This window comes from Pleurodeles waltl, chromosome 7 (assembly GCF_031143425.1).
Source record: "Pleurodeles waltl isolate 20211129_DDA chromosome 7, aPleWal1.hap1.20221129, whole genome shotgun sequence".
Classification (NCBI taxonomy): domain Eukaryota; kingdom Metazoa; phylum Chordata; class Amphibia; order Caudata; family Salamandridae; genus Pleurodeles; species Pleurodeles waltl.
This window is the reverse complement of record NC_090446.1, coordinates 1,515,851,961-1,515,866,806: the sequence shown is the minus strand read 5'-3', so window position 1 is coordinate 1,515,866,806 and position 14,846 is coordinate 1,515,851,961. Positions and strand designations below refer to the sequence as shown.

Genomic DNA, 14,846 nt, shown 5'->3' with positions numbered 1-14,846 from the left:
CCTGTACCATGTACCAACCCTATTTTGCGAGTCAGGACCCCTGATATTGACTCACGAATTAGGGTTTGTGACTTGCTATTGGCAAGTCGCAAGGGGATGTATGACCCCTCTCCCTTGGAGCACCAACATTTTTTCAGAGCAGGCAGTGGTCCCAGGGATCACTGCCTGCTCTCAAAAAACAAAAAGGAAACTTTTTTTTTTTTTTTGTAATGCATCCTGTTTCCTTCTAGGAAAACGGGCTGTATTTAAAAAAAAGTGCTTTATCTAAAAATCAGTCACGGACATGGTGGTCTGCTGACCCCATCAGGCCACCATCCCTATGAGTGCTGGCCATTCCCAATGGTTTGCAAAGTGAGACCTACCTCATGAATATTAATGAGGCAGGTGCCTTGCGACCAGCGGCAGGTTGTACCTTTTTAAAGTGGTGGGGCGAGTGAAGTGCCCAACCACTTTGCAAAAAAAAAAAATTTTTTTTTTTAAACGTTCCCTCCCTCAAAAACTCCATCGTAAACTATCCCTCTGCCCTAAAGCCACTATTACACAACACTACACCTACATGCACTACACACGCACATAATATTACACACATGCATTACACAAACATTGCAATTTTTTTTTAAAAGGCACTTACCCAAAGGCTGCATGTCCTCCTCCATGTGCTTCTGCTCTCCGATGCCGGAAGAGCTCCCCTAACCAATCCAGGCGCTGCTCTCATGCTGTTAACTTGCATGAAAGAAGCGCCTGGATTGGATGGAGCATTCTGGCTGGACGCTCCTTCAGGCCCTGAAAGCCTGTGCCTGGTCTCCACCCAACTGTCTTACACAGCTGAGTGGAGAGCTTCAAAGTGCGCAGGTCACTTTGGCTGGCGCAAAGCAGCTGGCCAAAATGACGTGCGCTCTTTGGAGCGTCCCTGCCAGGGGCTGCTCCAGTCCTCTGTTGCCGGCAGCAGAGAACACGCGCAGTATATTTCTGGGCTGGTGCGCGTTGCCTTCGAGAAGAAACCGCCACTGCTTGCGATCCATTTGCGAATCGCAAACAATATCTCAGATACTGTTAAACATTAGAGATTGAGACTCTCAATTTGTGAATTGCAAAACTTCGCAAATTGCCAGTCGCAATCTCTAACGGTCACTTGGTGCCTTGCCTGGTAGATGATGACTTTTGCTTCCCTGGGCACCTGCTAGGTGCTGAGCTCAGAACACAAGCTGTGAAGTAAAGAGCCTTCTGCCCGGAAGTGACCACTCATTTCACAGCAGGTGGGAGGGCGGCTTTTAATTCCTTGGGGAAGAGTCCTCTCGCATTTTACAGTATTTTAAGCAGTGTGGTTGAGTGCAGATGGGGAGGAGGGGCTGAGAATCAAACTTCAGGGTTGCATTTTGCCCATGGAAAGAAACCAGAGGTTTCCAGAGGGAGGAGGGGGTGCAACTGTGTCACAAAAAAGAAGGTCCCGTCACCCAATCTGAACGATTCGAGTCACAAACAGCTGATAAAAAGACTTCACCCAAAGGTCTGTGTTCTTTGCCCTGAGGTGCAAGTCAGTGAGACACTGGCAGGCACAGAAGGAGCTGCCCACAGTGCTTCTCTGCAGACATGGGCAGCACTAGGGCTGTTAACCTTACCTATGAGCGTAGCTATCAAAGGTTCAACTGGTGCAGTGGCACCGCGGCCCAGTGCTGAAGGAGCACTGATTATTGCAGTGATTTACTAGCCTGCTGGGAGGGCAGTGAGCGCACTTGCCTAGTCTGCACTAGATTCCCTGGCACCCTTTCCACGTCACTGCCTTGAAGTAACCCGCGTGTGACCCGGAAGCTGGTGCCAGTGGCGTAACAAAGGCCCCCGCAGCCCCTGCGGTGCTGGAGGGGGAAGGGATCGACCTCCGGGGGCCCCTCAGCGCAGCACCCTGGCCTGAGAGCTCGTAAGTGACTCCGGGGAGGCCTTCCCCATGTTTTTTGCAGGGAGCCCCTCAAGTTTCGCTAGCACTGGATGATGGTGACAACTCAGGTGATAACTATCCACTCACTCTCCTTTCTTGATTCATCCAGAGCTGCTTGAGCCCCTCGCCCCCCCCAACACACACTACATCTGGGGGGGATTTGTGTCTCAACATGCCCTGCATGATGTTGACACACACACACCACTAGCTGTCTCATTTCAAAACACTTTTATTTTCATGTTTTTTTCCTTCTCTGTAACAATAAACTTTGCCCAAGACACCTTTGAACACAAAAAGGACTTGCCGCTGGGTGGGGTTATCGAAAGAAGCCTAAACGCCTCTTTATTGTGGCCCTTTTTCACCCTTCATGGAAGCTACCGGAAGCAGTAGGGCTCTCTCCTCTGTCTGTAACCTGGGGTGGGGTTTCCACTTACCCGAGCTGGTTGTGTTTGCTGCTATCATATACTAAGGGGCATATTTACGAGCTGCTTGCCTCGCTGCACCATCACCCTCTTTGACGCCCCGGCGACGCAAACCTTTCAGCCACATCTATGAGGCCACGCAAGCCAACTTTGGGTGGTTTTGGCTGGCTTCAAAGATATGGCGTAAGGCAAGGCAGTGCAAATCTGTGTCAGGGAGGCGTTCCATGGGCGTTGCGGTAGGTGCTCCCATGGGTTTTGACACGTTCACAGATTTACAAGAGCTTGTAAACCTGGGAATGTGCCACAACCTTACGCCTATCCGGGGAGGCGTGCTGAGGAGAATTATCTTCATTTCTCCTCGCTTTTTTCCTCTGTCTATGTGTGCAGCATTCATCAGCACACATAGAACAAGGGAAACGTCTCCATTGATTATTTTTGTGCAGGAAGGTTTCCAGAGACAATAAAAAAATAAAAAAGATTGCGAGAGAGATATAGAAAGTAAGAAAAATAAATTTAAAATAGTGCGAAAGAGAGACTTGAGTTAGTAAACATAAGTGAGAAAGAAAAAGCATTGGCAAAGCCAAAATGTCTCGCCTGTGCAAGAGGTATTGGCTTTGCTAATGTGTTTTAGCCATGTTACACAAAAGCGTGTCTGCTGTTCAGCATGGCTAAAAGTTAGTGGGTGAAAGGAGACTGGCATTGAGTGTCGTAAAGTGGAGTAGAGTGGAATGTTATGGAGTGTATAGAGTGGTGTAGGTTTGAGTCTCGTGGCTGGAGGAAGTAGAGTGTCGTAGAGTGGAGGAGAGTTGAATGGCGCAGAGTGTCACAGTGGAGCAGAGGGTCATGGAGTGGCATAGAGCAGTGGTTCCCAACCTGTGGGCCGGATTCCAACAATGATTCAGTGGTGGTCCCCGGGCTCCAGTATTGATAAAATGGGGGTCCACAGAAGTCAAAAGGTTGGGAACAACATAGAGTGTTGTGAAGTGGTGTAGAGGGTGTTATGTAGAGTGTTGCAGAGTGGCATAAAGCAGAGTAGATTGTCGTAGACTGGAGTGGCATTGACTCAAGTAGTGTAGGAGAGTCAAATGACAGAGGGAAACCGAATGTTGTAGAGTTCAGGGGCACAGAATAGAGTGCACTGGAATAGATTGGAGTGGCTTAGAGTGGAGTGATGTAGAGTAGTGTGTCATAGAATAGAGTGCAGTAAAGTGGCGTGGAGTAGCATAGAGGGAGTTGCATAGAGCGTCTTAGAGTGGAGCAGTGTTGTAGAGTGGAGGGTCATAGAGTGGAGCAGTGTTGTAGAGTGGCATAGAGTGGAGTAGAGCTGTAGAGCAGAGGGTCGTAGAGTGGAGTAGAGTTTAATGGATTAGAGCTTCATTATGTGGAGTGTTGTAGCGTGGCCTATAGTGAAGTGGCGTAAATTGGAGCAGGATAGATTGGCTTAGATTGCAGTGGCACTGAGTGCATTGGTTTTGAGTTAAGTGGTATAGAGTGCATTGACGTAGAGTAGAGGGGTGTAGAGTGCAGTGGTATAGAGTAGATTGTTTCAGAGTAGATTGAAGTGATGTAGAGTTGTGTGGTTTAGGGTAGACTGGAGTGGTGCAGGGTGTAGAATAGAGTAGCATAGAGTGCAGTAGTGTAATGTGCAGTGCGGTGGTGCAGAATAGATGAGTGGCGAGGAGTGATGCAGAGTGTAGTGGTGCAGAGTGCAGTAGAGTGGTGTAGAGTTGAGTGGTGCAGAGCAGAAAGCAGTGGCGTAGAGTAGAGTAGTGTGGAACAGAGTGATTCAGAAAGCAGTGGTGTAGAGTACAGTGGTGCAAAATAGAAGAGAGTGGCATAAAGCGCAGTGTTGTAGAGTGCAACGGTGTAAAGCCATATAGATTGCAGTGGTGCAGAGTAGAGTGGTGTTGGGTTCAGTAGCAGAGAGTGCAGTTTGCAGACTAGAGTAGCGCTGAGTAGAGTGGCGCAGAGAGAGTGGCATCGAGTACAGTAGTGCAGAGTAGAATAATTTGGCATAACATGCAGTGACGTAGAGCTCAGTGGTGTAGAGTTGCATAGCATACAGTGGCATAGAGTGCAGCAGTGCAGAGTAGAGTGATGTTGAATTCAATGGCTGAGAGTGCAGTCTTGCTGAGGAGAGTGGCATGGAGTACAATGGCGCAGAGTGCAGTGGTGCAGAGTAGATCAGAGTGGCATAGAATGCAGTGACATATAGCGCAGTGGTGTAGAGTGGCATAGCTTGCAGTGTTGTAGTATGCAGTGGCGTAGCGAGCAGTGGTGCAGAGTGCAGAGGTGCACAGTGTAGTGGTACAGAGTAGAGTGGCCTAGAGTACCATGGCATTGAGTAGAGAAGTGAAGAGTATCATACAGTGGTGCAGAGTAGTGTGGAGTAGAGTGGTGCAGAGTAGAGTGGCCCACAGTAGAGTGGCGTAGTGTGGTGCTGAGTACAGTGGAGCAGAGTACAGTGGTGCAGAGTAGTTGGCATAGAGTGCAGTGACATAGAGTGCATGGTAAAGTGGTGTTTCAAGTAAAGTGGTGTTGAGTGCATTGACGTACAGTGCAGTGATTTACAGTGGTGTACACTGATGCAGAGTAGAGTGGCGCAGCATAGAGTGCAGTGATGTATATTGGCACAGAACTGAGTAGTGTTACGTAGACTGCCTTGGCAATGAGTGCAGTGGCGCACAGTATATTGTTTCAGAGTAAAGTGGTGTAGAGTGGAGTGGTGCAGGGTAGAGTGCAGTAGCATACAGTAGTGGCATAGAGCACAGTGGCTTACGGTGGAGTGGCAGAGAGTTGAGTAGAGTAGAGTAGATTGTTTCAGAGTAGAGTGAAGTGGCATAGAGTTGAGTGGTGCAGGGTAGAGTGCAGTAGCATAGCGTAGTGGCATAGAGCACAGTGGCTTACGGTGGAGTGGCAGAGAGTTGAGTGGTGTAGAGTAGATTGTTTCAGAGTAGAGTGAAGTGGCATAGAGAGGTGCAGGGTAGAGTGGAGTTGCATAGAATAGTGACTTTGAGTGCATTGCCCTAGAGTGCAATGGCATATAGTGCAGCGTAACAGAGTACAGCAGCAGAGAGTGGAGTGGCATCCAGTGCAGTGGGGCAGAGTGGAGTGGCCTAGACTGGAGTGGTGTATAGTGCAGTGGCGAAGAGTGCAGTGGTGCATAGTAGATTGGGGTAGAGTGCGCTGGCATAGAGTAGGGTGGTGTGAAGTAGGAAGGCACACAGTGGAGTGGCATAGAGTCTAGTACCAGATGCCAGCAGTGCTAATGCCAGCCCAAGGAGTAGGCCATTGTTGTTTCTTTGGAACATGTCCACCTATTTCATTGTTGACAGCACACGCATCCACCAAATAGTATAAAAACTATGTTTGACATAGGCAGGATGTTTAGGGCTGTAGTGTGAATAATGTGGTGAGTTTCCGGGCTCTGGTTTGTAGTTTTCAGAAAAGCAGTAATCTGTTTGGTCTAGGTTTTTATGGCTCTGCTGAGGCTATCGCTCATTATTAAAAGGGCTTGGTACTCGGACTCACTGACTGTAAACAGAAAGCTCATTAGACATTCACTTGAGGGTCACGTTAAGCAAATGCTACCAGTGCTTTGATAGAAGAACCTTGACATGAGTGTTTGTTGAGTGTGTGCACCTCCTCCCTGCAGGCCTGTTTAAGGCGTTATGTTACAGCCTGGTAAACTGGAGCCTAAGAGGGGCAAGAGAGGGCTCCATGGAAAGAGCAAACTGCATTCCTCTTGCTTTCCTATAACTGCTCTCACTTTGAAGTGACAGAAAGAAAAGTAAACACCATGCTCCCTTGGAAGACATAGCCTGAAATTTGACCTTTATGTTTAAATGCACGTAAAATTTGATAAGAACAAGATTTAAAGGCCTGTTTACAGAAAGTGAGACCTCAGAAGGATACAGTAACAAGGTGTGGGCAAGTGAGGGGATGAACTCAAGCTTGACAGCCTAAAACAAATAGAGTCAGAAAATAGAAAGCAATGTAATATGAGTTGCAAACCAAAAAGCCAATGGTGAGCTATGGGCAGAATGCATTCCCAGGGAAGCTTTCCAAATGTTCCCAAGATGTCTTCAGCAAACCAGACAATTACGCTGTCTTGTAGGCTTCGACCTAAAAAGACAGACAGTGAAAGAGACTTATGAGAGAGAGAAACAATAAATGAAAGAGGGAGAGAGAGTCAAAGACAGAGAAATAGAGCTTTAGGAGAAAGAGACAAATGAAAGAGTGCAAAGACAAGCAGAGTGAGAAAGAGATTCATGAGAGAGAAAATAAATGAGAGCGAGAGAGAAAAAGACAAAGCGAGAAAGAGACTTATGAGAGAGACAATGAATGAAAGAATGACACAGACAAAAGTAGAAAGTGATAGGGATTTATGAGAGACAGAGAATAAATGAAGGAGCAAGGGAGGCAAAGACAAACAGAAAGTGAGAAAGAGAGATTTCTGAAAGAGAAAGAGAGACCGAGAGGGTCTGCAGATAGAAATTAGCTGAGAAGCGACCCTACTTCCAGAGAGCCAGAAGGCCTTGGCACAGAGCTTCCCCCACCCTCCGCGAGGGCAGCTTCAGTGAGACAGGCCAAGGGCAGGACATGATTGGACATCCCACTCTCCTCTTGAGCGGGCACGTGCCAGGTACTTGTCCACCATCCTTGTTCCAGCTAACCCGCTCCTCCTCCCTCAGGTTACAGGAACCCGGTGCTGCTGCTGGGGGGCAGCTCCCTTCTTCAGGTCTACAACGGGACCGAGGGTCGCTACTACACCGTCTGCCACGAGGGATGGGACCCGGCACACGGCTGGATCACGTGCAGGGAGCTGGGCTTCAACAGGTCAGTGAGATCTATGGATGCTTCAGAAGGGACCTGTCCTTCAAGGCAAGTGAGGGTGGAGGTGTGTAAGAGAGTGAAAGATGGGACTGATGGTGAAGAGGGGAGAGAGGCATGCAGTTGCATCGCTTTCTTGGAGTTGGGGTGGGTTTCAGTCGCTGACTGAGGGGACCTGTCAGGAGGCCGCACACTAACCTTCTCGGCTCTGGTGGCACTTTAAAGGTTTCTCATCCACCATTTTGATCCCAAAACCTCTAAATGTGGGTTTTATATGCACTATTTCAGAAGTGCCCTTATCGTAGCATTGGGTGGGCCTGGGTTTGTGGCGGGTTCTGAGGCTTTTCAGCTTTCCGGAGTTATCACTCCACAGTTTTGTTGTCAAAGACATGGCTTCCTTCAAGATCATAACAATCAGTCCTGCAAAATTTGCTTTTCACTGAGTAAGACACGAGGCCATTGTCTGGGTGATCTTGGACTGACTTGTAACCCCTCCTCCTGCTCAGGGATTTATTTAAAGAGACCCTGTTTGTGAAATATCCACCCACAGTCCCTAGATGTTGAACTGTAGCTCTCCCTTTTGCTTGGATTAGCAGAGTAAGACCGACAAGGGGAGGATGCCCCATTTATTTTGGAAAATAATGTTTTCATCTGACATTACCCCTTGACTTTCTTTGTCACCTCTTCCATGAGTTTTTCCAACTATGAGTATCTGAACTGGTTACTGCCCAAGTTTGTAAAGTTTGTGCATGGCTGATTGGTTGTCCTCCTGAAACAAGGCATCTGGTTAATTCTGTTTTTTTAACGTTTAGGCCCTCAGCTCACAGCCTTGATTTATTGGCAACTTGTTCTTTTGTAGATTTGCTCATACTGATAGTGAAATAAACTATACTCACTTATTTGCTGAGAATTTGCCAAAAACGATATCAAAAACCACTCAACTGAATCAGAACAGAATCATATCCCTCTCTCAATATAGCTGCCCATTGGAGCCCACCAAGTGGAATGTCTTCGAAATACTGTAAACGAGTATCCTCTGTTGGGGCTGCCTACTGGTGCAGATGGGTAATAGCACCATTTTACGCATATGTGGCCAACGAGGCCAAAATCAACGCACCAGATTTACAAAGTGGTGCATTGCTTGCATTGCGCCACTTTGTAACCCCTTGCGCCACATTATGCCTGCACCAAGCATAATGGATGCAAGGGGGCGTACCCTCATTAGGGTGAACCACAAAAATGGTGCAGTGGAATCTAAGAGATTCTGCTTCATCAATTTTTGTGGCTATGTGCCCCTACGTACGGATTAGCGCCAAAATCCTGAACAGTACATCAATAGCGTCCAAAATGTTGATGCTATCGCCACCTACACTGCGCCATGATGCGCTGTATTTTAACTACGGTGCACACATGGTGGCGGTAGGGGCCACGCTAAGGAGCCCAAGGAAAGTGGCGCTGGGTGCAGCTCACTTTTATTAAATCTGCCCCTAAATTTCTACATAGGCACTGATTTCACTAGTAGTGAAACCCTCATGCCACTCTTCCAGTAGTATTGGGGGTGGAACAATAATAGACCAGCACTGAGGGGGTCAAGGAAGGTTTTTAGGAAGATCAAAAGGGGTTCTTACGTCAAGAAGAATGCAAAGTGAGGGGCTATGAAACCATAATCCTTCAACAGTGTGAATGGCATCTGTCCTCATAAGACCTCAAAGTAAATGACATTTTGCAGCCTCTGACTCCCGGCAATGGGGACAAATTTGATACTTAAAGTGGCAACCTGGTGACCCTTGCTGGTTGCTCCTTAGGCTGCTGTCAAGTGCCACATCAATGGAAGATGTCTCAGATTATTGTCCTTGTAGACCCTCTAACACAGATTAGGCCTGATCACGACTTCGGCGGAGGGGATTCCTCTATTCCAAATGTGACGGATATACGGCCCATCGTATTACGAGTTCCGTTTGATATAATGGGCTCATAATTGGGCCGGTGGGATATCCGTCACATTTAGGACGGAGTAATCCCCTCTGCCAAAGTCGTAATCAGGCCCATAATGTCTGTAAACCACAAGCTGGGGATACATCTACTAAGATGTACTCAAAAATAGTTTTTTTAAATCCTAAACTCACCTATTTAGTGAAATAATAACTGAGCGGGGGTTGGGGGGTGGCAGGCAGGAGAGTAAAAGAAATATTGAAGATGTGGAGAAAACTATACATGAGGGAGTGGAAGCAGAGGTGGGGAGACTGAACTGAGAATAAGGGTGTGAAAAGATGAAGAGAAGAAGGGTTGGGTGGATGAGTGCTAACAATGAGAGACAACTGGAAACTGGTGTCAAGACGGTGTAGGGAGGAGACTGAGAGATGAGGGAGTTCAGGTCTGTGACATACGCCAGAATAGAAAGGGCAGGAGAAATGGGGAGAGTAGGCTAGTCCAGTGCTTAATTTGTAAATAAAAACATACCGGTGCTCAAAGCCCTCCTCTTAAACACGCGGCTGCTGCAATTAAATGTGCAAGCACATAATACTGAGGCAGCGTAATCCTGAAGCCATCTCGGGCCTCTTCAATACATTTACAGCCACTCCCTGCCCCTTCAGCTCACTCTTGCAGCTTTCTGCTTTCTCCCATTGTCACGCTTTTTTGTTTTTCTCTTCCTCCGTCTTTCCCAAATGTGCAGTAAATGCTTGGGGCAGAAGAATAAGCGCCATCCCTCAAAAATAAGTGCCGGTGCTCAGCACCAGAAACAACAAGCACAAATTAAGCACTGGGCTAGTCCTGGGGTGAGGACCAGATCCATGTTAAGTTGCAGAGGTGAGATGGGAGGGGCCTTAACAGCCACTCCCAAGAACAAAAGGCATGGCGGGTAGTGTGCTCATATAAGTTCTGTGTTGATTAATGTTATGCCTGTCCATGTCTTACAATGTATAAACTATTTTATACATTGTTTTTTTGTTTGTATGGTCCTTTTGACTTATTGTTCTCCTATGCATTCAGTGCTTATTGGTACCTATTGAATATCTCACCATAATTGTTCTAATTTTTCTTTAAATGACACCTGGGTTGGACACTGTTGTATACATTAGTAAACATGTCCAACTTTGGTCTGTGGTTTATATTGTTGTGCACTTCTCCTTCTGACACTTATTCAGCTACCTGTGGTGTTGTTCCTCTTTTTAGCTGAGGATTCAATGCTTTTCTGAAGCAGGACCCTCTGTGACACCTTTGTCTAGCCTTCCACATTGACCCCTGCCCCGAGTATCCCTCATCTCTGTACAGAAAATTGCCATTAAGGCTGGAGACAGACCTTTCTGTGGTCAGCTGCAAGAATTCATTGCTGTCTCCTTGCTTCTTTTAGTTGAGTGCACTGAATAAACTCTGTTTCATGCTTCAAAATCTGACTGTAGAGGTAAATGGATTACAATTTGCTGCATACGTCAGTAGTTTTGTTTCAGGTGAAGCCTCAAGCTTTCCACCGCCTAGCCCAAAAAGAAGGAAACTTAACTGTCTTATTGTCTCAGGGACAAATTATTCTTCAAGCTCTTTGCATTTGTGATTTGAATTTTTCGTTTTTCTCCCTTTTCTCTTTTGTTCTTTGCCATTTTGTCGTTTGTTTTTTCATCCCCTTGTTTTTGTATTTTTTTTCCAATCTCCCTAATGTGCTTTATGTTTTTTTCACTGTCTTTTCCCTACATTTGTAGTTTGCTTTTTCAACCTGAGTGTTTTGTTCTAGGCTTTTTCTCACTTTGCCCTCTTTTGTACAGTTGTAACTCCCACATTTTATGTTTTGCATTTTACACGCTCCCTTCTTTTTGCTATTGTTTGCACTGTGCTTTCTTGCATGCTGTTTTTACTATTATTCTGCACTCTCATTTGAGTTGTATTGCTTTCATGCTCTCCCTTCTGTGTGCTTTGTATGATCGCGCCTAGCCACTTTGTACCGTATTGTTTACTCTTTTCTTCCACCTGCCACAGCCACATGGACTCAGAAGCGGTGGACCTGCCTTCTCCGGGGCCCTGGTGCTTGGACGGTTTTGCTTTGGTGAACAGAGCTGGAGACAAACCAAAAACCATTGAGAGCTTCCTGCTTCCGGTGTAAGTTCTGCTCATGGTTGGAGCAAATTCATTCTGGGTCTACTGTGAGAAATACTGTGGAAGGGGGTGGTCCTGGAACTTTACATGCATAGTATGTGTAACAATTTAACAACAATTTATATGGTGAATGTGTACCACAAAAATACAGTTTGTAACATTTGTGACTTTGGAACGTCCTGCCGTAATGGATCAAAGAATTTGGGGGGTCACCCCACCTTCAGGTCAATTTTTTTTTATTTATTTTTATTTAAAGACTTTTTATTGAAACAAAGCTCAGGGTGTCATCTACATACAGAACAGCAGTAGTGATTGCATCAATTAACCATTTGCATCATATATCATAACTTTACACCGTTTGGTGCTTTTACGGCTCAACCACAATTGTCTTAAAGCGTAACATACATCAACTAGCTCCCCCCACCCGTGAGAGTGCACGTGTTAAGATCAGCCACACGAGTCCCCTCTAATTGCACACCATGGTCCCCAGACTTTCTTCCATTTTTGAGGGCACCCCTGGCTCTGATACACCACTTCCTCGGTTCATTGAAAACCAGTCTAGCTAGGTCAGAATCCCACTGGTCCACGGTTGGTGGGGCGACTTCCCCCATTACCTCGCTATATTGCGCTTGGCAAACCCGAATGCCAACATCGCCCACTTCATGTCAAATGTTGACTCTTGTCCATAGAAGCCTTTTTTCATCAATAACATAGTACTACTGTTCCGATCTCTGCTCTCACGAACCGCCCCCATGCCCTTCTGCGAAGGCTATTTCTATACCCGCCTCAGCTGGCACGAAGCATGCCATACACTAACCGTCACAGACATATGTACATTCTGCTTCACAGAGAGGCTCCCATTATCTCCATATTGTTAATGAACCTTTCTGATGCTGCTGTGGTGGACCCCTGCCACAGTTCTTAAATATATAAGTCATCCTGTTTGGTGGGCGCCATATTGTGCAGCTGGTGGTGGCCATTTTGTTTCCACCCTGTCTCCTGTGAACCAGGATGTGAAGCAACTGTCAAGGTCCCAGTGCTTCCTGTTCAGCTCACAGCTACTAATGCTCCAGAATTCTATGTCAGGACCGGAGGCTCTTATTATGCTCCTCTCTCTTTACTGTAAAAAAATACAGCTGCCAATCACAACACAATAAAGAAAAAACTACATTACCCATGTCACAATATATTGCCCATATCACATGCCCCAATCATATAAGAGCAATTCTTATAAGTATTGAAGAGTCCATTCTGTGTCCTCTTTCTTTGTGTTTCACAGCCAGTTAAGACCTTTATTATCTTAGGATATTGCATGTTTTCATTAATTGTGCGCTTCCTGATTTATTTAATGATTACCGCTCTATGTTTGAGGTGCGCTATGTACTCGCTGCGGATGCAGAGCTGAGTTTATTGATTGACTAATTCTTTGTTTAGTTAAATTTTCACTTTCAGAGGGAGCGCTACGGTCTCCCGAGCCAGCGTTCCCCGCAGGCTCAGTTCTGGTGGAGCGGGAGCAGACCACAGCTGTCTTCTGGATGGCCGCAGTCCTATTTCTAGCCCCATAGGGGCCCTGATCACTTGCGCGCATGTGCAATGCCACCACACTTCATTTGAATGCAGTGGCGATTAGTCCGAAGAGAGCAGCTCTGCGTTCCTGCTCTTCATAAATCTAACTCAGTTAATTGGCAGCGCCCGTCCGCCCGCTACCAAATACTAGCTCAATTTGCAGCGCATATCTCCCGCTGCTGGTTATCAGGCTTGCTGAAGAGTGTGCTCATACTATAAGCGCCCCCTATGCCCTGGTGTGTCTGAGTGTGCCCAGCGTTGTATAAATTGCATAGGCTCTGCCTAGAGTGCTGCAGGCGGCTCCCTCCACGCTCTATAAAAGTAATAACTTCACAGTTGTCTTCCTGCTGGGGTCGTGCACTCCCCCTGATTGTAGAGCTCAGCTACCCTGATTGGAGCACCATTGTTGAGGCTCAGTTCGAAGCCTTTGATGATGATGAACACTATAAGGAGGACTCTCAACATTCTTTGGAAGAGAGCGTAGTGGGTGCCTTGGACAATAGTGTGCAAATGTCAGTTAATAAAGCCCTGGTGAAGGCTCTGGGTCCCCTTTCCCCACACTTTAAAAGCTTTGCATGTCAAAAGGGCTGGATTCCTCCTCTTACGCCTTTGAATGATCCTCAGACCTCCCAGGGCAAGTCTTCTAAGGGCAAAGCTAAGGCCAGAAAGTGGCCCCACATGGAGGCCTTTGATAAACTGTCAGAGACAGCCAGAGATCATCACAGCTCTAGCGGCCCCCAAGCCCAGCAGTGGGATGATTCACTGGATCCTTCTGGGCCCACTGATTTGGACTCCTCGTCCGCAAACCATTCTGACAGTGAGCAAGACAACATCCCAGGCCCTGGTAAAAAGAGATGTGCTGACCACTTCATGGAACTCCAATCCAAAGCCCCTAAGGTGTTAACATTCAACCCTGATGAAATTATACATCTGCGTTCCTCGAATTGGACTCCCCTGCAGGAGGTAGCAGAAAACATCCAAGAGCACTTCAGACAGGGCTTCAATTAAAAGGTGCGTGCCAGGCTTTGCGCCCAATGTCCCAGACCAGAGTTAGCTGGGAAGATCACAGAGACCCGGAGGTAGACCCTACAATGGTGACCTTCCTGAAGAAATGGGCTAAGGACCCTAAGAAAGGCCTTGATAGCGCCTCCTCTTCGGTGCTCCCTTTTTTCAAAGGTCTCGCCAAGCTTGCTGCAAAGCTCAGTTCCATGGGCAAAGTGCAACTGTCTTTGAAGAAGGTGTTTTGCAACACTCTTTTTCGAAGGGCCAGACGACTGCGGGCCGATTCTCAGTCCGATTCTCGCATCAGGGCCCCCACTAAGATTTCTCCTACCACGGATGCCGTTATGGTCAATACCAATCAGCTGTCAACATCTTCTATCCCATACAGTCGCAGGGAGGATGTCAACGTTTCCATAAAGGGTATGGCAGAGGTCAACAAGGAACCTCACAGGACTCCTGAATTATTACTCATTCAGAGGCAATTCTGGGAGGCAGGACCAGATGTTTTTATAGAATTGGCAATTTCTGACCAAAGACCCTTGGGTTCTCGAAACTGTACAGGGCTACAAACTGGAGTTCTACCAATCCCATTCCCAAATGGGTGCACCCCCCCAGAGATACATTTTTCCCTATGAGAGCAAGAGGTCATATTAAAAGAAAATCAATTACTCTTGCACAAAGAGGTTATTGGCCTTTCTTCCCCGCATCCTGAAGGCTTCATCAGCACCATCTTTTTGGTAGAAAAGAGAGGGGGCGCATCCCATCTAGACTTACATTTAAAGGACTTCAACTCCTGGGTAGTCTACAGCCACTTCATGATGGAGGGGATCCATCTGTTACAGGATATATTGCAAGAGAGGGATTTGAAGGTCCATTTGACCTAAAGAATGTATTTTTGACAGTCCCTATAGTCCCCCCTCATCGTTGATTTTCATAGTTCATTTGGCTCGGACGGTGCTTCTAGTTCCAGGTCCTCCCCTTTCGGGCTCTCGCCAGCTTCTTGG

At 46.9% G+C, this 14,846-nt stretch overlaps 1 protein-coding gene across 1 annotated transcript in view; it reads left to right on the top strand.

The window, feature by feature from the left end:
* LOC138247101 (transmembrane protease serine 3-like) overlaps positions 1-14,846 on the top strand; it is a 139,226-nt gene that overhangs the window by 85,470 nt on the left and 38,910 nt on the right. Inside the window, exons 6-7 of the mRNA XM_069201845.1 lie at positions 7,050-7,194; positions 11,158-11,277. Of these exons, the coding sequence (XP_069057946.1) occupies positions 7,050-7,194; positions 11,158-11,277 (265 nt within the window). The remainder of the gene's footprint in view (positions 1-7,049; positions 7,195-11,157; positions 11,278-14,846) is intronic.